Raw genomic sequence first — 22111 nt, forward strand, 5'->3', positions numbered from 1 at the left:
CAACTTTAAAGTTATGTTTAGTAACTTAAAAAATTACTATTACTAAAAGTATTTTTGTATATAAGATATATTTTATAATTAAATTCAACATACTCCTATTCAAATATTTTAATTCCACATGTCATTATAAATATCATAATCATGGTTAATATTCCTACTGCCTCTACAAGACTATAAAACAACAATACCTCAAAGTCTCTCAATTCTATTATGCTAGAAACACATGGCACATAAACACAAACACAGTCTTTCTTTATCTTTGACGTTAGAAGCTTTAAATGCTTCACTTTACTCTCTCTGACACTATACCAACAACAACGCATAAAAGAAGCATTCAATAAATTCCATTTATTCAAACACAATTATTTTATGCTTTTCTCTCTCATTCTGTTTTTTTTAATCTATTATAAATGCACAATAATAATCTTGTTCCGGTACGTTTAGCTCAGTTGATAGAGATATTACATATGCAAGACTGAGTTTGAATTCCGCTAATCTCACTTATCCACCCTTAACATTGAATTTCTAGTCATTAGGCCAATTGACCAAAAAAAAAAAAAAGGAAGTGCGCAACAATATAGATCAATTTCTGAAATATTGTGGAACTTAAATGAAAATCGAATCTTTCTTATAAATTTTTAACGCTATTGCATGTCCAAATCGATTATCAAACTCAGAACATTAATTAAAGTCGAAAATATATGTATCATCTCATCTAAATCCTCTCGGTTGAATTTCTCTCTCTCACACACTATTAATGGCTTCTCAACCCCCAAAGCTTCCACCAACAATTGTTTTTTTCTCTATAATCTCTTCCCTCATTGCGTCCCTTTCGCCGCTTTCTCTGGAAACCAATATCTAAATCAAAAAAATCATTTTTTTTCTCTCCTTCTTCTTTTCACTACTACACAAGCTAAAAAAGAAAGTAAAAAAAATCAATTATTTTTACTATACCATCCTTTGATTCTTAGTATAAAATTGACCCATTGTTCTATATTCTTAGTGGGAACATGTTCATTCATCTTTGAATGGAAGAGATTTTGAAATTCTCAACAGTGAAAAAGCAAAAAAAGTGATTTTCTTCAACTCACTTTACTTTGTCTTTTTTCTTCTTTTCATTCTCACATGGTTTTTGTCTAACCCTTTTTCTTTTCTTTATTTTTTTCTCTTCTCTTCTCTTTTTGTTTACTTGCAACTTCTTCTACAGTTTCTGTCTTCTGCTGAGAACAAGAAACTTCTCATCATACCAACACTTTCTTATTCTTAATGTTATTGTTAAAGGTTAAACCTTTGTTGAAATTCATGAAGAAAAATCATTCTTTTTGAAGTTTAAACACTACCCTTTTGATTCTTACACATGTTTTGTTCTACAAAGATGTTGAAATTCAGTTTGTTTTTTTTGAGTATTTTTGGTTTGGTTCTGGTTTCAGTGTTTTCTGTTGATGATCCTGTTTTCAATGATGAAATAATGGGATTAATTGTGTTTAAAGCTGGTTTACAAGATCCTAATCATAAACTAATTTCATGGAATGAAGATGATTACACACCTTGTAATTGGGAAGGTGTGAAATGTGATTCTTCAAACAATAGAGTTATTTCTATTGTTCTTGATGGATTTTCTCTTTCAGGACACATTGATAGAGGTTTATTGAGATTACAGTTTCTTCAAACTCTTTCACTTTCTGGTAACAATTTCACAGGTTTCATAAACCCTGATCTTCCTAAACTTGGAAATTTACAAGTTGTTGACTTTAGTTATAACAATCTTAAAGGGTCAATTCCTGAAGAGTTTTTTCAACAATGTGGATCTTTGAAAACTGTTAACTTTGCTAAGAATAATCTTACAGGTAAAATTCCTGATTCTCTTAGCTTATGTAACACTTTGACAAATGTTAACTTTTCTTATAATCAAATTTATGGAAATTTGCCATCTGAGGTTTGGTTTTTGAGAGGTTTACAATCACTTGATGTTTCAAATAATTTGCTTGATGGAGAAATTCCTAAGGGGATTCACAACCTTTATGATTTGAGGGAATTGAGTTTGAAGAAAAACCGTTTTAGTGGTCGAATTCCCGAGGATATTGGTGGTTGCATAGTTTTGAAATCGCTCGATTTGAGTGGTAATTTTCTGTCTGGTGGAATTCCTCAATCAATGCAACAATTGAATTCTTGTAATTCTCTCATTTTGCAAGGAAATTCATTCACTGGTAATATCCCTGATTGGATTGGAGAGTTGAAAGATCTAGAAATATTGGATCTTTCTGAAAATAGATTTTCTGGTTGGATTCCAAAGTCATTAGGGAATCTTGAAATGCTGCAAAGATTGAATTTTTCGAGGAATCAGTTAACAGGAAACTTGCCGGATTCAATGATGAATTGTACTAAGCTTTTGGCTTTTGACATCAGTCAAAATCATTTGGATGGTTATCTTCCTTCATGGATTTTTAGGAAGGGTAATTATCATGGTCTCGAGGTTTTGGATTTGTCTTCCAATGGATTTTCTGGTGGACTTCCGTCTAATATCGGTGGTCTTGGTAGTTTGAAAATCTTGAATTTGTCTACCAACTATTTCTCTGGTTCTATTCCTGGTGGGATAGGTGAACTCAAATCTTTATACATTGTTGACTTGAGTGACAATGCGCTTAATGGAAGCATTCCTTTTGAAATAGAAGGTGCAATTTCACTCGGTGAATTGAGGCTACATAAGAATTCCCTTGGTGGGAGAATTCCCGAACAAATCGCGAAGTGTTCATCTCTAACAACTTTGTAAGTTTCTCTAATTTCAAAACATGCTTTCCCTTATTTCATGCTTTGCTCTTTACAACTTAATGTGATTGATATGTGTTTACAAATTAAGGTTTTGTTTCGATAAACAACTTAAATAGGCGCTTATGTTATGTATAAGCTATTTCTATTACACAAAATAAAATAAAGTCAAACTGTTTTCATATAAGCTGTAAGCTGTTTTCATAAACTATCCTGAAAAAACGTATGGACATGTCATATCCTATTCCTGTAAGTTCTCCTAAACAGTCTAAAAAATAGTTATGTGAGTAGATAAGTTTAAATAAGTCATTTCAAACAAGTCCTAAAAAAGAGCTCTCTTAATTTGCTTCGGTTAAATATAATTGTGAAAATTAACATTTCTAGCTCAAAAGTCTGTACTTTTTCTAATTATTTTTTTGTTTGTGAATTTCATTTAATTGTGCAGGGTTCTTTCTCACAACAAGCTTACTGGTTCAATCCCTGCGGCCATTGCAAACCTAACCAATCTTCAGCATGTAGATTTGTCGTGGAATGAGCTCTCTGGTAGTCTACCAAAGGAGCTGACAAATCTTTCCAATCTTTTGTCATTTAATGTGTCTTACAACCACCTTCAAGGCGAGTTACCGGTCGGTGGGTTCTTCAACACCATCTCCTCTACATCTGTTACCGGTAACGCATTGTTGTGTGGTTCTGTTGTCAATCACTCCTGTCCGTCGGTTCATCCGAAACCTATTGTCTTGAATCCCAACTCTTCAGCTTCCAACTCCAGCGTTTCCTCAAAATATCATCGACACAAGATCATTCTTAGTATATCTGCTCTTATTGCTATTGGTGCAGCTGCTTTTATTGCAGTTGGCGTTGTGGCTATCACTTTCCTAAATATGCGCGCCCGTTCTGCAATGGAACGATCTGCTGCTCCATTTGCATTCTCCGGTGGTGATGACTATACAAATTCTCCGGAGAATGATCCGAACTATGGCAAACTTGTCATGTTTTCTGGTGATGCAGACTTTGCTGATGGAGCTCATAATCTCCTTAATAAAGAGAGTGAAATAGGCCGTGGTGGATTTGGAGTTGTTTATCGCACTTACCTTCGAGACGGGCATGCTGTTGCAATCAAGAAGCTGACAGTCTCAAGTTTGATCAAGTCTCAAGAAGAGTTCGAGAAGGAAGTGAAAAGGTTTGGGAAGATTCGGCACCAGAATCTTGTGGCACTCGAAGGTTATTATTGGACTTCATCGTTGCAGCTTCTCATTTACGAGTACCTATCAAGTGGTAGCTTGCATAAGCTTCTGCACGACAATACCAACAAAAATGTCTTATCTTGGCGACAAAGGTTCAAGATTATTCTCGGCATGGCAAAAGGGTTGGCACATTTGCACGAAACAAACATTATCCACTATAATCTAAAATCAACCAATGTTCTCATCGACTCTTCCGGCGAGCCAAAGATCGGTGATTTCGGCCTGGTGAAGCTCTTACCAATGCTAGACCATTGTGTGTTAAGCAGCAAAATTCAAAGTGCGCTCGGATACATGGCTCCTGAGTTTGCTTGCCGCACAGTTAAGATAACCGAGAAATGCGACGTGTACGGTTTCGGAATCCTTATTTTAGAGATAGTGACAGGAAAAAGACCTGTGGAATACATGGAAGATGATGTGGTGGTTCTATGTGACATGGTGAGGGGTGCATTGGAAGAAGGAAAGGTTGAACAATGTATCGATGAAAGACTTTTAGGTAATTTTGCTGCTGAAGAAGCAATTCCTGTGATAAAACTAGGGTTGATTTGTGCATCACAAGTTCCATCAAATAGGCCTGATATGAGTGAGGTTATCAACATTTTAGAGTTAATTCAGTGCCCTTCAGAAGGCCAAGAGGAACTATTAGAATGAATTTTGAGAGAAAACAAACAGCACACATTGAAGTACCTGGTGAAGTAGAATCCAGTTTAAAAAGTTATTACAATAGAATGTTATTAAGTCAATTTTCTTCCTTTTCAACTTATTGTTCCTATTTAAGTTGATTTTTTTTTTCTTTGCTCTTATTTTTGTTTATCTTATGTTTTGTATCACTGGATTTTTCTTCACCAGTTAGATGGCTGATATAAATATAATGATATATCTTAATCATAATTGGCTTGGCATTTTCTGAATTTTTAAGTATATTTTGCAGTTAAATGACTTTTTTTTATTGATAGGACAAGGATTATTCCCACTACATGACATTGAACATTTCTTTTGAATATACAATGATTTCTCATTCAATTATTAGTTATAAAAAAATATTATTATTATTCATTCATTATGAGATTTCATTACATAATATATTCTAAATAATCATTTATCTTCAGCTCAAAAGTAGTGAACAACTTGCTTTGACTATTTCCATTTCATATATGGAACCAAACTTGAGATTTTGCATAATAAACTAAGGGAAAAAAGAAGAAAAAGGTAATGCATAATACAAATTGATAAAAAATATGATCCACATTCCACAACCAAGAATAATGCAGCACAGAAAAAGGTAAAGGAAAAAGCACTCATTTGCTTTATTAGCAATTTTAAACTCATGAGTCGTGACTTGTATTTTTGTCCCCCTTAGTAAAATGTTCCTCATCAAAGGTGTTAAAAAGATGTAATATTAGTAGTAGTTTATTTTGCATTATGGACCGGTCCAAAATCCATGTTTGTCATGTCGACCCTGTTCCATAGAACGAGAGGAATATCTATCTGATCTGATTCAATCCAATGAATCGTCTCCTTTTAAATATTAATTGACATCCTCAGATTTCCTAGAATTCTAATGTCATAGTGGCATTCAAAAACATCGGAGCTCATCATGATGAGCGATGTCTCGTAACGACTACATATCAATGCTCTAACGACACCATTGCTCCTCCTGTATGAGGTGTTCTCTCCCAACACCAAGAGGTATGCAATTATAATAATAGAAGTCTCTCAATCCACGTTCTCATAGTGACTTGAGTGTGAGAGTGATTGCAGATACCTCTACCAACTTTAACCTTGATGATTCACTGTTTGACGTCGATCATATCACTCCAGATTAGTTTGTGTTTGCACTTAAACTTGGATCCTCTAACTAAGTGAGAATCATAAAATCAATTGTGGATAATCCAATTTGCTAGTAGCATTTAGTTATTGACATGTTCCTCATCAATTTGTGCTATCAACGCTTGGATGTGAAGTAAATATGTTAAACAAAAAGGTGAAGGAGTGCCACACAACCTTATCAAATAGGCTTCTTGGACATAATAATCAAATCAAAGTGCATCACAAGATGTCCTTAAAAGCACCACCAACTAACAACCTTTTTCAATTGGCAACACTTGATGTAATGCATACCAATCATGGCATGTTCCACTTCCGACAATTTACTATTCTTCATTCCAAATTGGAAAGAAAAGAAAGAAAAAAAAAAAATAACGTCACGCACATTAATCATCAGAAATAATGTTTGATGTAGCTCATTGATTTACATTCACGCTACCATATACTAAGATGAGAATGTCTACGTGTAAATGACACAAAAAAAAAAATCTAGATGAGTCACCTAAACATTATTATCACCATTGAAAAATATGGTTACCAATTACCAACATTTAACTTAACATACTTATAGTCTAAGAATTTATAGATTTTTACTTTAAGCAAAATGTTGTTATCTACTAATTATTTAGTTGCTTTTGCCTTTTGTTGAGTGCAAGCGTATACATTAAGTTTGACTAACACATGCATGAAAGTGATTAATACTCTAATGCCTAAAATCTAAGTACTTTTTTTTGTCTAAATTACTTACAGTGTTGTTTTATTAATTGTTCATAGAAAGGATTATTATTGAGTTTTATTATTATATTTGTTTTGTTTTAATCATCCAATTTCTAGAAAAGAATTGTCTTTACCTAATAGTACAAAGTTAAACCGAAAGATAAATAAAATTTGACAATTTTTATTTTTTTTAAATCAGACATTCTTTGCACACAACTGCAGATATAAATTCTTTGAGCCTTGTGGTACCCAAACGGGTGGAAAACTCTCTAAAATTTTTAACGACACTACATTTCCAAACCAGATATTTGCACCCATAATCTGGATTAAACTAAAATAGGCTTGTATATTATCAAAAAAAAAAAATAGGCTTGTATTATCTCATCTAAACATTTTTTAGTATAATGTCATCTTTTTTTAAAATTTATTTATACCAAAGATTGAACATGGATACTATTCAAATAATTAAATTTAACCCAATCATATTAGTACTTGGTTAATGATTAACATGAAGTGTGACATAAAAGTGTGCCATAGCTTGTTAGTGAATTGAAATGGGTCTAATAAAATAAAATTTGATCCCACATTCACATGAAGACACTCACACCTTTTGGTTTACTTTTGTGGAGACACAATAACACTCAACCCATTGCCACAATGAGCAAATACAGGCAAGATGATGAGAAAGTGGAATATTGTGCATCAAAATTTGAACAATCCCACTCTGGCCTTGATTTACAATAGTTTTTTAATTACTGTATGTGGAACCATGATCATTTATTGGGTGTGTCTATTACTATTGTCTTAGCATGCGTAGGTCACAGGAAAAAGAGCTAATGAGTGATATACATGCATATGCTCTCACATGATTTTTTTATGCCCTTTTGGATACTAGTACCTTCATTTGTTTAAGTGTTTTTTGTTTCCCTTTGATATATAAGAAAATGTTTGTAGGAGTAGTATTTGTGATGACTTTGTTTGCCAGCTTGGAGGAGAGAAAGGGTGAGTTTTTGGGGGAGAAAAATAAACCTAAAAATTGAAATTGACAAAAAATAGAGTGGGGGACCAAAATTTCATTTAAGTTTTAAAAGTGGGAGGACCAAAATTGCATTTGAGTTTTCATATTTTGAGAGTATTTTTATAGAGAATGATAAATAAATTCTTTTGGATTAATATATTTTTTAATTTTGAAAATATTATAACAACATAAATTAAATTTAAAGAATTCTTATAAACCCTAAAAAATCATCTTCCAATGCACTTTTTGAATTCCTCCAACGCTTCTTTAAGTGTTTGGATGGAACGGGAGGAGGGGGTTTTGCCAGAGATAGCATCTAAATTCTTTCATATTGGAAATTTAACTTTATAATTTAAAGTGACTTTTCAAATTTTAGCTTCATCTTATCTAGGATTCTGAATGAATTTTTGTTACATTTACTTCAAAATTGTATTATTTAGAACCAACACAACGTTTTATATAAAGCATTACGAAAAAGCCAATACTACTGTACTGTTGGAGAGGTACCAAAAACACCATCCAATACTTTTTTCATATCATTACCAAAAAGCCAATACTACTGTGGATTTCAAATTTTCAATACATCTCACAAGTCACCCCCATCACCTCTAATAAGAATAGAAAATATCCTCAAAATATAGCAAAATAAAAGCAGTTTACAGTGTGTGCCAAAAGAAGTAAATGGATTTTAATAAAGCAAAAAACAAAACTTTAGCTTCTATATTTCATTTACACAGTTTCCTTTGACTCTCTTTTGAGCCAAGGCATTCACTATTACACATTCAAGATTAACAATCCAATGTGTTAAAACTATCACACTTCTCTCTTCTTTTTTGCTGCCCCTTTGCAAGGTCATATATTAAGTTATGCCCTAGCACAGCCACATTTGTCACATCCCTCCCCAACTATGTTTGCTTTTTTGCTGTCGCTTTTGAAGTTAATATCTTTTTACCTTATTCCTTTTCCCTTTTGATAACTAATCATCCCAGTTATCTTCCCATCCATCTTTGTTTAAAGATCTAGAAGTAAGGCCATTTGCTGAGATACTTCCTGCATGGCGTACGGCTGGCGATATAACTGCTGCATTGTCGTCCCAATCATCATCCCATACCTGATCCCAACCTTCAGCAGATTCCACATTGGTAGCTGAAACAGACTCTGGCAATGCCATTTCGAGTTCTTGATATTGGACCTCGTCATGTCGTTTCTTCCTGAACATGCAGCAGCAACCCCATATCCCTCCAAAGACTAGTAATGTGAATATGAGGAAATAGGCGCCATTTACTGGTGTTAAAATCTTGTCATAAGAAGGAAGGCGCAGAAAAAAACTCTGCTCAGGTACAGGAGTAGCAGCGTGAAGCACACAATCCCCTTTTCCGGCATCCAAAGTCAGTTCTGTACTTTCGCTTCTAATTCGTTTGATAGTGACCTGAATAAACAAGATTGCAAAACAGTAAGCCAATAGCAAATCTGATATGCAGGTGAGACTGTAACAAAGAGCTTTGGGTCATCAATGTGTTTGTCATGAATGATGAAACTTATGAAACCAAACATCTAATTAAACAGAGCACACAAACTTGACCGAAATGGTGTTTTTCACAGTAAATACAAATAAAAGGAATATGGCAGAGCTGAGGTTAGCCATCGAAAACAATAAGGGTGTTTTTGTTTGTCAAAACAGAGGTCACACAAAATGTGGTGTCTCAAAGTTGAAATCCTATATTGTTTCCCATGAAAAAAAAAAAAAACACGAGAAATCATGAAAACTAAAACTGGTGGATTTTAGGGTGAACCGGTTGTACATACAGTTCAACAAACGAACCATAATTTTTATTAGTAATAGAACTTTATTATGTTTATGATACTATTTTTTCAACCCTTTCAAATTTTAATTAGGCAACACTCGAGTCCCTTACCAGGCATTGACATTGCAGATATGCTGTCACTCACAGTGTGCACTACTATTGTACTGTCATGTTTATGATGTTGATGTTGCCATGTCCGCGGCATGCTGCTTCTGGTGCCGGTGTTGGGAATGCACATTTTTTTCTTGAGTATTTCTATGTTATTAAGTCTTGTGGGGGTGGATTAGAGAAACTGGCTGAGATGCCAAAGAAAAGGGCAACAACACCTTGTTATAATAGTTTAAAGCTGACAACAAAGGGGCCTTAATTGTGCCAGAGCTAACACGTGGACAGAGTTCGGGTGGATTGGAAGTGCAGGTTAGAGGTTTTGGGCTTCAGACTTGGGTCTCTCCTCGGAGTTGCGTCCGAACCTTTACAAGTTTCGATGTAGGTCATAACACTCAACAATGATGGAACCCACACCTCCTTCAACAAAACCTTTGATACCCATTTCAAATCATGCAGAAAGTTTTATGCTTTGGAAAGAATCAATGGAATTAAGGAGGTCAGGTGGAGTTGATTTTGTTACAGAATTTAACCAGAGTTGGTGATGGTTCACCCTAAAGTCACCAAACACATGGGAATGGAAAACCCATAAAAGGATTGCAGCAGATAGTGGCCAGAACAACGCAATAATGTGATAGGATGAACAAGACACTTCAATTCTATAGCATGCCACTGACTAATTGGTTTGGATGGATGATTGTAACTGAAAGAAGAAAGCACATGGAATGATAAGTTCTGGAGGAATACAACACTTTAAGATTCTTCCTTCTAAAATGGCAAAAATTCGAATGAGATTTAATGAGCATTTTGTTTCCCCTGCCATCGCCAACAATGAGTAACAATAGTTTTAAAAAAGGTTAAATATGTAAAATTTGATTTTACTACCTTACAGAAAAATTATTTATTGTTAGTCTCTAGGAAATACAAAAATTGTGTGCTATTAGTCCCCCTTGAAGGACTAAAAACATAATATTTTTGTTAAATCTAGAGATTAAAAATGAAGTTAAAATTTATAGAACTAAAATCAAATTTTGTCAATTTAAAAAATATTTAACCCTTAAAAAAAAATATAAAAAGAATTAATGGTAAGAAGTTGTAAAATTTCTCCTTTACTTCCCATTATCCTATGTTCCCAATATTACCCTAAGATAAATAGAGAAACAATCATAAGTGTCATTTATATTCTATGTCATAACTTACTTTGTTACAATGCTTTCCATCACAAACAGATGAATTGTAAGATTCTGAAATTCTACCTCTGAGTCTGGGAAACGGCGAAATTGTTCAGCGGCCGTCTATTACTCATCTAACAAACTTGATGTTTGCCGAATGCTTTTAAAAGATGATGTTTTGTTTGTCTAAACTAATGCTCGAGTTTTCTTGTCTCATAAAATAGACGGTTATTTGAGATAGTGGTGCATCTCAAATGTTTTAGCTTCACTTCGAAGTGTGACGGGGTATGAAGAATAAATGGTACATTGGTCCAACCATAATATCACCCATTAAAGGAAATAAAAATGAGCTTAAGAAAAAATGACGAATACCTTTTCTGTTTTATTTTTGTCAACTTCTACATCTCCAAGGTTACTTTCATAATCACTGCGAAGCTTCACTTTGATAGTGCCATCCCCTCTATTTTGAAGTAGAACAACAAAGTGTTTGGAATCTGGCAATTTTTACAAGGAATATAAATACAAATGAGTTTATATTGTTTGATTCTTATGAAAGAAAAAAAAGTAATACAACAGAAGAACTATATAATTGACCTTATGTTTTTGTAATATCAATTAGGAGGTTTTTCTGGAACCCTTCCTTTTCGCAGTGTATGTCAACAATTAGTTGTTAGTATGTATTTCCCGCTTTATTTTGTATTTATATTTCAATTAAACGGTGCACACAACTAAATATTAGCTGCAAATTGCTGAAATTACCGGGACGCTCATAAAATCATACGTAAAAATGGAATTTCATGACAATAAGAAGCATTGCATGCTTTTCTTCTTAAATGCTGATCAAGGACAGATGCATCCACACAAGATAACAGTCACAGTTCTAAAAGCAAGATGGACCATCAAACTGATCGGTTCAGTAGATGAACTACAAGTTAGCGCTAGCCCACATAGAGGTTTAGTGTTCATAGAATAAATAATTATTTTATTTCTTAAAACAAGACAAATATTCCCTCCATTCCTAAACTCTGGTAGATTAACCATTTTCAGTTTTGTTTCAAAACATTGGGTGTTTCGGAAACCCGAGATATATTTGACCTTCTTCCAACTTCACCCCAAGATAAAAATTTCTAACACAGTTAATGATTAAAATAAGGATATTTTGGTATATTAAAGGATTAGTTTTACTCAAGCTCATAGGAACTAGTGGAGTCCATGTAACACTTGAAAACAACCCTTGTAAGATTGACAGGTGTCAGTTAGTATACTCAGCTTGAACACCGACTGTAACTTTCATAATATCAAAATACAAGAAAATTCAGATTTATCATTCAATAGATTCTCTCTAAGATTTACTCAGTTCCTTAGGTTCATAGTTTCTAATATGGTACCACAGATTTGGAGCCTGGTTTATAACTGACACCTGACAGTTAGTTAACTATAGTACTGGCCAGTGACCGACACCTGTCAGTCAGTAAGTTACTTACAGTTAGTTACAAGGATGTTTTTCAATTACACATCAATTAAGTGATTAATATAGCTTAAATAAAACTACTCCCTTAATATGGTACATTACACATCAATTAAGTGATTACTTAATTGATGTGCAAATTCCTCAAACTAGCAAAGTTTCCAAATGGAGGAGTAGATTCATAGCAATCCACTATTAGAGTAACTAAGCATGTCAGATACTGTTCTCTTAAGCCGTTATTACAGCTGTCAGTTAATTGGTTAAAGATCACTCAGAAATCTCTGAGAACATTTTCTCCCACTTCCTCTTAAGATTCGTGCACTTTCTCACACTTAATTTTCTAACACCCACTAATCCTGAACTAGCTCCACTACTTAAAGGAATTTGTTAGGGTTCTTTTGAAAGAACACAGATAAGGTTTAGAGGATCTAAAGCAACTAACCCAAGACAAAAAAAAATTAACAACTAGCTAAACTAACTACCAAAGGAAACAACAACCTAACTAATCATATTCCTATACTTCCTTCTGTATAAACCTTCAGAGGGTTAGTATTGGGTTCATTGATGGTATCTCTTACAGAATTCTTGATTCATTTTAATTATTTGGCGACAATGGGCCACTTTTTTTTTTTTTTTTAATAAAAGATATATAGAGAAAAAGAATACAAAGGGAAACAACGATAACCAAATACTCCAAAAAATAGAAGCAAAGAAAAAGTAAAAATAAGGATCCAAAGGCATCAATGTGGTGAAGCTGCCAAATCAGTTACTGAAACGAAAAGGTGCCTAAACCATATAGAAATTAAATGCCTAATTTCGTCCACAAGCAGCTGCTTTAGAGATTTATCAACACAGAAGGAGGAGAATACAGCTAAAGATATTTATCAGCACAAAGGGAAGGGAGGATAAAAGATAGTCCTTAAAAACCAGGTGTTTCATACCATCTGGAAATCAAATGCCTAATTTTTGTGCGAAACAATTGTTTAACTAGAGAGAAATCCTTAAAAATGACAAGATTCACTCCACCAACATGCACCACAGTTTAGCAAATATTGCCAAAGAAAGTTGGCTTCTTCGTTTCTACAATTCTATCAAAACTAGTAATACTGGTAGTAATAAAAAAAGATCCAAGACGGAAAGAACTTGAGAAACACAAATCAAGGTTGTGTTGTCAACAATTTTCCTAAACTTCACATTCTCAGATTCCTTCACAGTATTCCTCAATGATATTAATTTCCGGGTAATTCCTTTGGAGGCTCAAGATCTAGTTGTTTCTTGTCTTGTTTGTGTTTTGGATTTAGTTCTCCTTGAATGGTTTTCATTTTTGTGGCAATAAAGTTGTTGGGATTTCTGCAATTTTCTGGATCGGTAAAGAAGTAGAAGAAAATCCACACAAAGAAGATTGAGAAAGATAGATGAGAGAATAAAAGTGAATTGATAGGGGAGTGAGAGAGATGAAGATCGGCTGAGAGAAGAGAGAGAGAGCGAAAATAAAAGTGTAAAAATTAATAGAGAGAAGAAAAAAATCAAGACTCAGTAATAAAATTTTGAAAACCTCGTAAAGTTGAACATTAATAACTCCTTATCCTGTGCAATGTTGCACAGGTTAGAAAAACCCTAATAATAATAGTATTTCCAAAGTGGTAACTCAATGACAGCATTCACTTTTTAACCACACTTCATTTTCTTGTAACTGTTTCAATTGAAATCGGAACATTCAGATATATATTGGAGAGGCCAAAATCTGCCACCGATATCCGCCATGGTCGATATTCAATAACACAGGAACCAATAAAACATTTTTCGTAGAAGCAATTTCTCCTAAACCAAATTTTGATAATTTTTTTCCCTTGGCTTCTACATTAATATATATTCATCTACTACAAGTTATCACATGTTCAGATCCATGTTAGTGAAACCTAAACCAGATTTTGATGGTTTTTCTACATGTTTGGATGTTCTCAAGTAGATTCATTTGCTTTTGATAAGAACTGTGAATATTTCTTTCGGTCAAGTAGCCTTGTGACTAAAAATTCAACCATTGAGGTGAATAAGTGGGGAATTCTCACCCCTGCATATATATAATGCAATGTCCCTACCAACTGTGAATATATTATTGATAATAACTTGATACTAACTTGATAGTAACTTTATATTAAAGACTAAAAGTAGTCCTATTTATACGGATACAAGACTCCTACTCCTACCTAATCCTAAATAAATAGCGAAATCAGGAAAGGAAACAAATCATGATAATAAATAACCAAGTAAGATGGAAACTAATATTACGAGATATTCCAAGATACCCTAAGATTAGATTAGTTTCCATTAATAAGCCTCAAACTTACTTCATTAAAAGTAATAATAAACATTAACACAAAGTCTCAAACAAACCAATGATAAAAGCAAAGTTAAATACCCATATTGGAAATGCAAGCAACCAAGACTCCATCATCTGTGCAAAAATTCAGTCCAACACAACTGTCATTAGTGGTAGAATGTGCAAGTTTAATCCCCTCACTTTTACCCTTCACATCTTCTTCAGCTTTTTTGGGTACAGGAGGTGGTGCATTTGCCGGAACAGGAGGAGGCGGTGCAGTTTCCGGAACAGGAGGAGGGGGTGCAATTTCCGTAACAGGAGGAGGGGGTGCAGTTTCCGTAACAGGAGGAGGGGGTGCAGTTTCCGTAACAGGGGGAGGTGTATTAGTATCAATTTTATTGGTCCCATTTTGATTATCACCATTGTTATTCTTCTCCACCTTAGGTAACGATTGTGGCGGTGAAACTGGTGGAACATTAGCATCAACAGTGTTTTTTGGATCTAATTGTTTCTCTTTTGGTATTGGAGAATCCTAAAACAATAGCTTCATTCAACCATTGTAAGCAAAATAATAATAAAAATTTGAAGAAATTTTAATAAATGAAAATTAAGAAACAACAAAAAAACTCACCTTTGTTGTTGAATCAATCAAATTTCTGAAATCCCTAATAAAGAAAGCATCAGAACAATGAAACAAAATCAGAGAAAACAATAATAGTTTCAATAAGGTGTGTTTTCCCATTGTGATGCAGCTTCAAAACGTTGAATTTGATCGAGAAAATTACATATGGTAGAAGCAAATTAAGAAGAAACAATAGAGAAAAGTGAAATCTAGAGAAACCCCTTTGTGAGAAAATCACTGGGTTTCGTTGAAGTGAGAAAAATGATGGAAAAGTTGTTGGGATCAAAAATAGAGAAACTCGTGAAAAATTTGGATTGTGAGGAAATTATTGAGAATTGGGAATTAATTAATTGGGAAAAGGAGAAAAGAAAGAAGACTTGACGCAAAGTGTGTTTCCAGAGATAACAAACAAACACTCTTTCTCAGAAAATGAAAACGAAGAACTGGTAAACGAGAGACGAATCTGAGCTGGGTTTCTGTGGAATGGGCCGGGCTTTTTGGGCTTTAGATTAATCATCCACAACTACACAGATGATTTCTCTCCCGACCTCCCGCATTTCTTTTCTACCCCTGAATTTCCGTTTTTGTCCTTGGGGGTACCGCGGTTTATGCGTACCGAATTTTTTTTTCAATCTAAAAAATTTCGGTTTATATAAACCGAAATATTGTGTTCCAAATTTTTTTTCCAAATTTCCTGCATAAATTCTGCATGAGACCCTCAACTTCCACAATTTATTTGAAATACTAAACGATGTCCAATTTGAGTAAACGACCACTCGTTGGAAAGTTTAGGGTGTCAAGAATACAAATATAATTTTTGTTTTGAGGGTTAACTATCCAATTGGTTCAGTTTGACCAAATAATGGGTACTGGTACAGAAACAGAGTAGAAACTTTTCTCAAACTTGCAGGTAGATTTTCTCATACTATACTTAATGAAATTTAACAATTTCGGTGTCAATCTTGTAGTAAATTTTGTCTTCTTTACACTAGATTAAAAATCATTAGCATACGACTTATATTCAGAGAGCTATGATAAGTTTACCACAGGTATCTCTACAACATTTTGCAGAAACTTTTTTCAAACTTGTAGGTAGATTTTCTCATACTATATACTTAATGAAATTTAACAATTCTAGTGTCAATCTTGTAGTAAATTTTGTTTTCTTTACACTAGATTAAAAATCATTAGCATACGACTTATATTCAGAGAGATATGCTAAATTTACCACATGTAGCTCTACACGAATTTTCACATAAATTTTTCTTCTTTTTGGGGGGTATATGTTATTTCGGTTTATATAAACCGAATTTTTTTCCATGTTTAAAAACTTCGGTTCGTAAAAACCGAAATTTGTTGGCAAAATTTTTTCAAATCACAAGGGGCAAAATGAGATTTTTCGGGGGTAGAAAAGAAATGAGGGTGTTGGGAGAGAAGAGTTCTACACAAAATGACAAAGAGTTCTACTTTTCATATGCTCCTAGTCCTCCGAAAATTCCAAAAATACTTCCTCGCTACTTAAGCAGTGAGTGCTAAAGGGGGTGAAAATCTGAAAAACACAGTTCGTTATTTAAGTAGCGAACTCAAGGGGCACAAAATCTGGAAGAAAAGAAAATACCGTTGTAGCAAATTGAGTTTGCTACTTAAGTAGCGAACCCTATAAGATATGGGTGAATCAAGCGTGAAAATTACAAAAATATTAAATTTTATAAGGTTTGCTACTTAAGTAGTGAACTCTTCGCTACCTAGATAGCGAATTGTGTTTTTTCAGAATTTGCACCCTTCAACACTCACTAGTTATCTTGCGAGATGGGTATTTTTGAAAATCCATAGGGCGCATGAGAAGCTCCGGGGGCACGAAAAGAAGAATTCAGTAACAAAACATAAAATGCATGTAAAAATACAAAACGTGTAGAAAATTGTCGGTTTGGGAACATTTCAGAACATGTTTTCCGAACCAAAGTTTGGAATCCATTTTCTAAACTAGTTTGAAATCTGTTTTCTGACCAAACCAATCTCTAGTACAAAAATAGCAGCAACGAAAGAACAAGAGAATCAATTGTTACCTTATATTTAAGCCTCAAGGAGTGTAGAAAGTCTTTGTCAATGTTCCAATATTGATTTTAGACCCCCACTCCATCAAAAAACGAAAAAAAAATTGATTAAATTTTAGGTTGAGTATGGATGAAGATGAAGAAGTGAAGTAAAACAACTAAAGGTTGTGTGTATAAACTAAGGATAAGTTCAGAACCTATATTCCAAACCCAAGCAAGCGGATTGTGTTTTCCGAACCATATATTTGTTCGAAATGTATATTCTGAACCTTATTCTCAGGAGTAAAAACGGAAATTTAGGGGATAAGAGAAAGATAGAAGGAAAGAGAAAAATTCATGTATTATCATTACACAGACTATGATTGACAATATAAAGAATCTTTATCTTTTCATATATAAATTAATGTTGATTTTTTTTTATATACATATCAATGTTATGTGTAGTGACTATATTACGTTTAATGTTTACTGGTTTGGTTTTTATTATAACAACTGGTATGATACCCGTGCTTACGCACTGGTTGTGAAGTTGCCGCAATTTTTATTTATTATATGGCGAATATTAGTGTGAAATTAGTCCTGTTATAAAATTATTGTCAAAGGAAGATTGTTGTCTGGTGTATGATAGTTATATTTATCAATAATATTGAATTTGTTAGGGTGATGTATTTCTTATTTTAATGGTATATATATGTTCTAAAAAATAAAAAAACACTATTAAGCTTGTTTGAATGTGCAACCTCTCTTATTCTTTTTGTCGATATAATGTACTTCTCTCCTGAAAGGAAGTATTGTAGGAAGAAATATATTTTCATTCAAGCCAGAAAGAATAAAGTGTTGCAAGGATGTTTTTATTTTATTTCATTTTATTTAGATGCCTAATTACACTTTGAATAAAATAAAATAGATATCATACCGTTTTTTTTTCTTAATAAGCTCATAGGGGATGTTATTAATTATTAATTTCCATTTACTAACTTGGATTAGACAGAACCTAGCTAAAATGAATTACCCCATAAATTATAACCTCACTAAAATTTCTGATACTTGGGTTAGACAATGACTCATCTAGGAATCTTAAAGTAAACAAAAGGGTAGAGAAAGAGATATTATATATACCATACAAAAGGAAGAAGGAAAAAAAATCCTTTAAGCCTTCAATGTCACATTATCAAATCTCAACTATAAAATGTTACTTTAGTTAAGTGAAAATGGCATTGCAACAATTAACCAGTGGAGTAAATGGCTATGATTGAAAAAAGATTTGGAGACGAAAAGAGCACTCTATTGGATGAATTTGAGAGGCTCTCATTTGAGGCGCACGCGGCACAGCTAAACAAAGCGATGCTAAGGCGAAGCCTATCTGAACCAAGGTTGCAAAGGTCACCGTCACGGCTCATTAGCATGGCTCCAATACCTCTGATGAATAAGGTCATGCAAGGGCCTCATCATGGTAATATTCATGGGCTAGGATTTCATAGGGTCATGAAGAAATTAATCAAACCTATTTTTGGTAGGAAAAGAGTGAGAGGAGGAAGAAAACATGTCACATCAGATCCTAAGGATATTATGCTTTGCAAGGAATTCAGCAGATCACTACGATTATGATCAATGCCATGCCAAAGTATCATTTAATATATACTATCTATATGTTCATTGTTATTCTTTTTTTTATTGATAATTGAACTATCTATATGTTAATGTTACTGTCAAGCTAATATATGCTCTAAAAAGCTATAGTATTTTTTTTTTTTGAAGAAGCCAAAGAAATATGCTAAAAATGTAATTTATTTTTGTTCACAAATAAAGTAGAGTGTCTACTCTATACACTATATATGGACCAAGGGATAATTTCCAAAGTGCTTTATGATTAGAAATTATTCTTTTGTTAGACATGATCTATATTTTGTTAGGGTTAAATACATACATTCCCTACAAAATAGTGACCTTTCAAATTTAGTTCTGATCTTACATAATTTTTATAATATTTTTAGTCTCTAAAAAAATTATCAGCATTTAATTTTGATCTTTGCTACTAAGCCGATGTGTATTATTAATACCAGAACTATGTGCAAGAAAACATTTTATAGAGACTTAAAAATATAACAAAAATTAAGTAAACACCAAATATATTTGATACTTCCTCAGTTTCATTTTATAAGATCTAATTTGACTAAATAATACTATTCATTTATTTTACGCATTTTTTTAATAATATATAAATTTTAATATTAGCATATAAGATATTGTTTGATTTATTTTGATAAGTATTTTCAAAATATCAAGTTTTTATAATTTTTACTAATAAAAAAATAAAAATATTAATGATCAAAATTGTGAATCGGTACACTGCACTAATCAAATTAGGAAGGAGGAAATATTTGATGACAAAGAGTTTAGGAAAATATCCAGAAAAATACATATCCAAATCCAATGACTTCAAACCACACCACAGGTAGCATATCAGTAAATGCCATACCAACAATCCTTTAGAGCTCACTCTCATGGTTCCTCCAATTCCCATATGCTCTCAATTTTTTCAACCTCATACACTAATCACTATCCCCTTTTTCAATAACAATACCATTAGTAGTATCAAACAAATTAATCCATCAATTCTAACTACACACTCTTTCTCTGTCACCAATTCCTCCATAAAAAAAACAACAAACAACCTCGTTGATTTTAAGGACAAAACAACTACGTTTCCAATCAAAAATCTTGTCCAAAACATTACATCATTATCCTCCTCCAAAACCAAAATTGAAATGCTACAAATTCTAGAGAAAAATGCTTCTGAATTTCAAACCATATCAGATTTCAATAACCTTCTCATGGCTCTATGGATTGCACAAAAATCAGAACTTTGTGCAACAATGTTCACAAAGTTGTCATCTTTTCATCTTGTGCCTGATTCTTGCACTTACTCAATCATGATAAGGTGTCACTGTCAGAAAAATGAAGTGGAAGAAGCAAAAAGAGTTCTTTTTACTGTTCTTGAAAATGGGTTTGTACCAGATTCTACAACCATAACTGTTCTCATAAATTCCCTTTGCAAAAGAGGGAAAGTAAAGAAAGCTATGGAGGTTTTTGAGTTCATGGAGAGAAAGGGTTTGAAGATTAGTGTTCAACAACATAATTGTTTGTTAAAAGGGTTGTCTTATGTGGGAAAAATTGAAGAAGCACTTGAAATTTTGATGAATATGAAGAAAACAAATTTTGGGGTTGATGTTTATTCTTATACTGCTGTTATGAATGGATTATGCAAAGTCGGTCGTTCGGATGATGCGATGGATTTGTTGAATGAAGTTGTTGAAATTGGATTGATACCTAATGTGGTTACTTTCAATATATTGATTCAAGGGTATTCTATAGAAGGGAGACCAATGGAAGGTGTCGGTGTTTTGAAGATGATGAAGAAGTATGAATGTGTTCCTGATTATATTAGTTATAATACTGTTTTACATGGATTGTTAAAGTGGAATGAAATTGATGAAGCATTTGAGGTTTATAAGGAAATGGTGGAGATTGGATTTGATGTGGATTTCAGGATGATGAGGACATTGGTGAGACGTTTGTGTAAAAGATCATGGAAGGAAAAAGGGTTGCTTGAGGATGCATATGAAGTGTTTGAGAAAATGAAAGAGAGGGTTTTAGTGGTTGATAAAAGGACAATTGAGGTGATGGTTGAGGCATGTTGTAGGGGGGAGAAGTTTGATGAGGCTTTGATGAATTTGAATGATATGGTTAGGTGGGGATATTCTGTTAAGGCAATTGCATTTGAGAAAGTTATTGTAGGACTTTGTGGTCAGGGTAGAGTGGATGAGGCAGTGTCAACTTTGTTTCTTTTGCATGCAAATGGAGGAATTGGTGATTTAGTTTCTTATGATGTATTGGTTAATGAACTTAATGCACATGGGAGAGTGTTTTGTGCTTCCGTTTTGTTTGGTTTTGCATTGAAGCAAGGTGTTGTTCTTGTTCCCAATAAGGAGCTGCAAGTTGAGAAATGGAGTTAACAACTTCTAGATACTCGGTGAGTTTTCTCGCTCGCGCCCTGAGGGTTGTTCATCGTGAATTTTTCAAAACAACTGTTTGGAGCTTCGCTTCTATTCTTGTTTTTTTGCCAACTTAAGCAGGCTTAATGATGCTGAAATGGCTATTGAGTTGATAATGCATAAGGAATTTCATGTGAAGGGTGCAAAGATATGGTGCATTGGAATGCCATGATTGCAAGCTATGTCCTAAGTGATTGCTTTGAAGTTTGAACAAGCCTTGAATAAGAGTACAATGGTGACTCTGCTTGTGCTCAAACAGGGTTGCTTATTATTACCATGATGGTTGAGTTGATACTCAAAAGTTAGTCTACTCTTTTACCAATGCCAGTGCATTGATTTGAGCTTCCTAATTATAATTAATTTGTTGCCTTGACATATGAGATAGTCCCTTTTGCCTTTTCCTGTTGAAGGCATCTTTCTTAATGGATAGAAGAGTCTGCTGCATGCATAACATATGTTGGTTGGTGCATTTGTATATGTTTCCGTAATATTTAGCGATGTTGCTCATGATCTGTCTGTACCTACTCCCAGTATAACTCAAATTGAAACCATCCATATAGTACAATCGATTTGTTTCATTAGTTGCTTTTCTGATCAAACGTTTCATCAAATCCTCACTTTTCTGAATCTCTATTTTGCACTAGAGACGTTTTTGGCTCCAAAATGTGTCCAAGAAGGACAGATATGTTGTGACTTTCCCAAAGAAGTTTTCATTTGAGTACCTAAAAATGCAGAAGCTATAAAATATAGTAGCAGAGACTCCATTGGGGCAGCACCCAAGAACTTCTCTGGATGCAGCAGAGAGACAACAGAGTTCACAAACGTATCCAACCACATCGCCGCGGCAATCATAAAGACCATACACTGCACCAACGGATAGATATGAGAGGGTGCTATTGAGATTTTTTTGGTATGCATTGCTAAGAGGCTGTTCTGTTGAG

General features: G+C 33.7%; 3 protein-coding genes across 3 annotated transcripts; 2 read left to right on the forward strand and 1 right to left on the reverse strand.

Annotated features, from left to right (window-relative positions):
• Positions 1-727: 727 nt before the first annotated feature.
• LOC123890161 (leucine-rich repeat receptor-like protein kinase PXC2) lies at positions 728-4898 on the forward strand. The gene is made up of 2 exons (XM_045939710.1): positions 728-2766; positions 3212-4898. The coding sequence occupies exons 1-2, from the start codon at positions 1358-1360 to the stop codon at positions 4656-4658; spliced, it is 2856 nt and encodes a 951-aa protein (XP_045795666.1). The 5' UTR covers positions 728-1357; the 3' UTR covers positions 4659-4898.
• A 3166-nt stretch (positions 4899-8064) lies between these two features.
• LOC123890506 lies at positions 8065-15531 on the reverse strand. The gene is made up of 4 exons (XM_045940128.1): positions 15071-15531; positions 14539-14971; positions 11024-11145; positions 8065-8998 (listed from the first exon to the last, which is right to left on the reverse strand). The coding sequence occupies exons 1-4, from the start codon at positions 15179-15181 to the stop codon at positions 8546-8548; spliced, it is 1119 nt and encodes a 372-aa protein (XP_045796084.1). The 5' UTR covers positions 15182-15531; the 3' UTR covers positions 8065-8545.
• Positions 15532-19549: 4018 nt separating this feature from the next.
• Positions 19550-21781, forward strand: LOC123892573 (pentatricopeptide repeat-containing protein At1g09900-like). Its single transcript, XM_045942384.1, has 2 exons — positions 19550-21148; positions 21252-21781. The coding sequence occupies exon 1, from the start codon at positions 19620-19622 to the stop codon at positions 21129-21131; it is 1512 nt and encodes a 503-aa protein (XP_045798340.1). The 5' UTR covers positions 19550-19619; the 3' UTR covers positions 21132-21148; positions 21252-21781.
• Positions 21782-22111: the final 330 nt, after the last annotated feature.

This window comes from Trifolium pratense, linkage group LG6 (genome assembly GCF_020283565.1).
Source record: "Trifolium pratense cultivar HEN17-A07 linkage group LG6, ARS_RC_1.1, whole genome shotgun sequence".
Lineage (NCBI taxonomy): Eukaryota > Viridiplantae > Streptophyta > Magnoliopsida > Fabales > Fabaceae > Trifolium > Trifolium pratense.

Bases quoted from the DNA above. Each gene is read 5' to 3' on its own strand.
- LOC123890161 (XM_045939710.1), top strand. From the start codon at position 1,358: ATGTTTTGTTCTACAAAGATGTTGAAATTCAGTTTGTTTTTTTTGAGT. The intron at 2,767-3,211 runs GTAAGTTTCTCT...TTAATTGTGCAG, and splicing joins TGTTCATCTCTAACAACTTT to GGTTCTTTCTCACAACAAGC.
- LOC123890506 (XM_045940128.1), bottom strand. From the start codon at position 15,181: ATGGGAAAACACACCTTATTGAAACTATTATTGTTTTCTCTGATTTTG. The intron at 11,146-14,538 runs GTATTTAACTTT...AAAAATTGCCAG, and splicing joins TGCTTGCATTTCCAATATGG to ATTCCAAACACTTTGTTGTT. The intron at 8,999-11,023 runs GTATTCGTCATT...TTGTTTATTCAG, and splicing joins ACAAAAATAAAACAGAAAAG to GTCACTATCAAACGAATTAG.
- LOC123892573 (XM_045942384.1), top strand. From the start codon at position 19,620: ATGGTTCCTCCAATTCCCATATGCTCTCAATTTTTTCAACCTCATACA.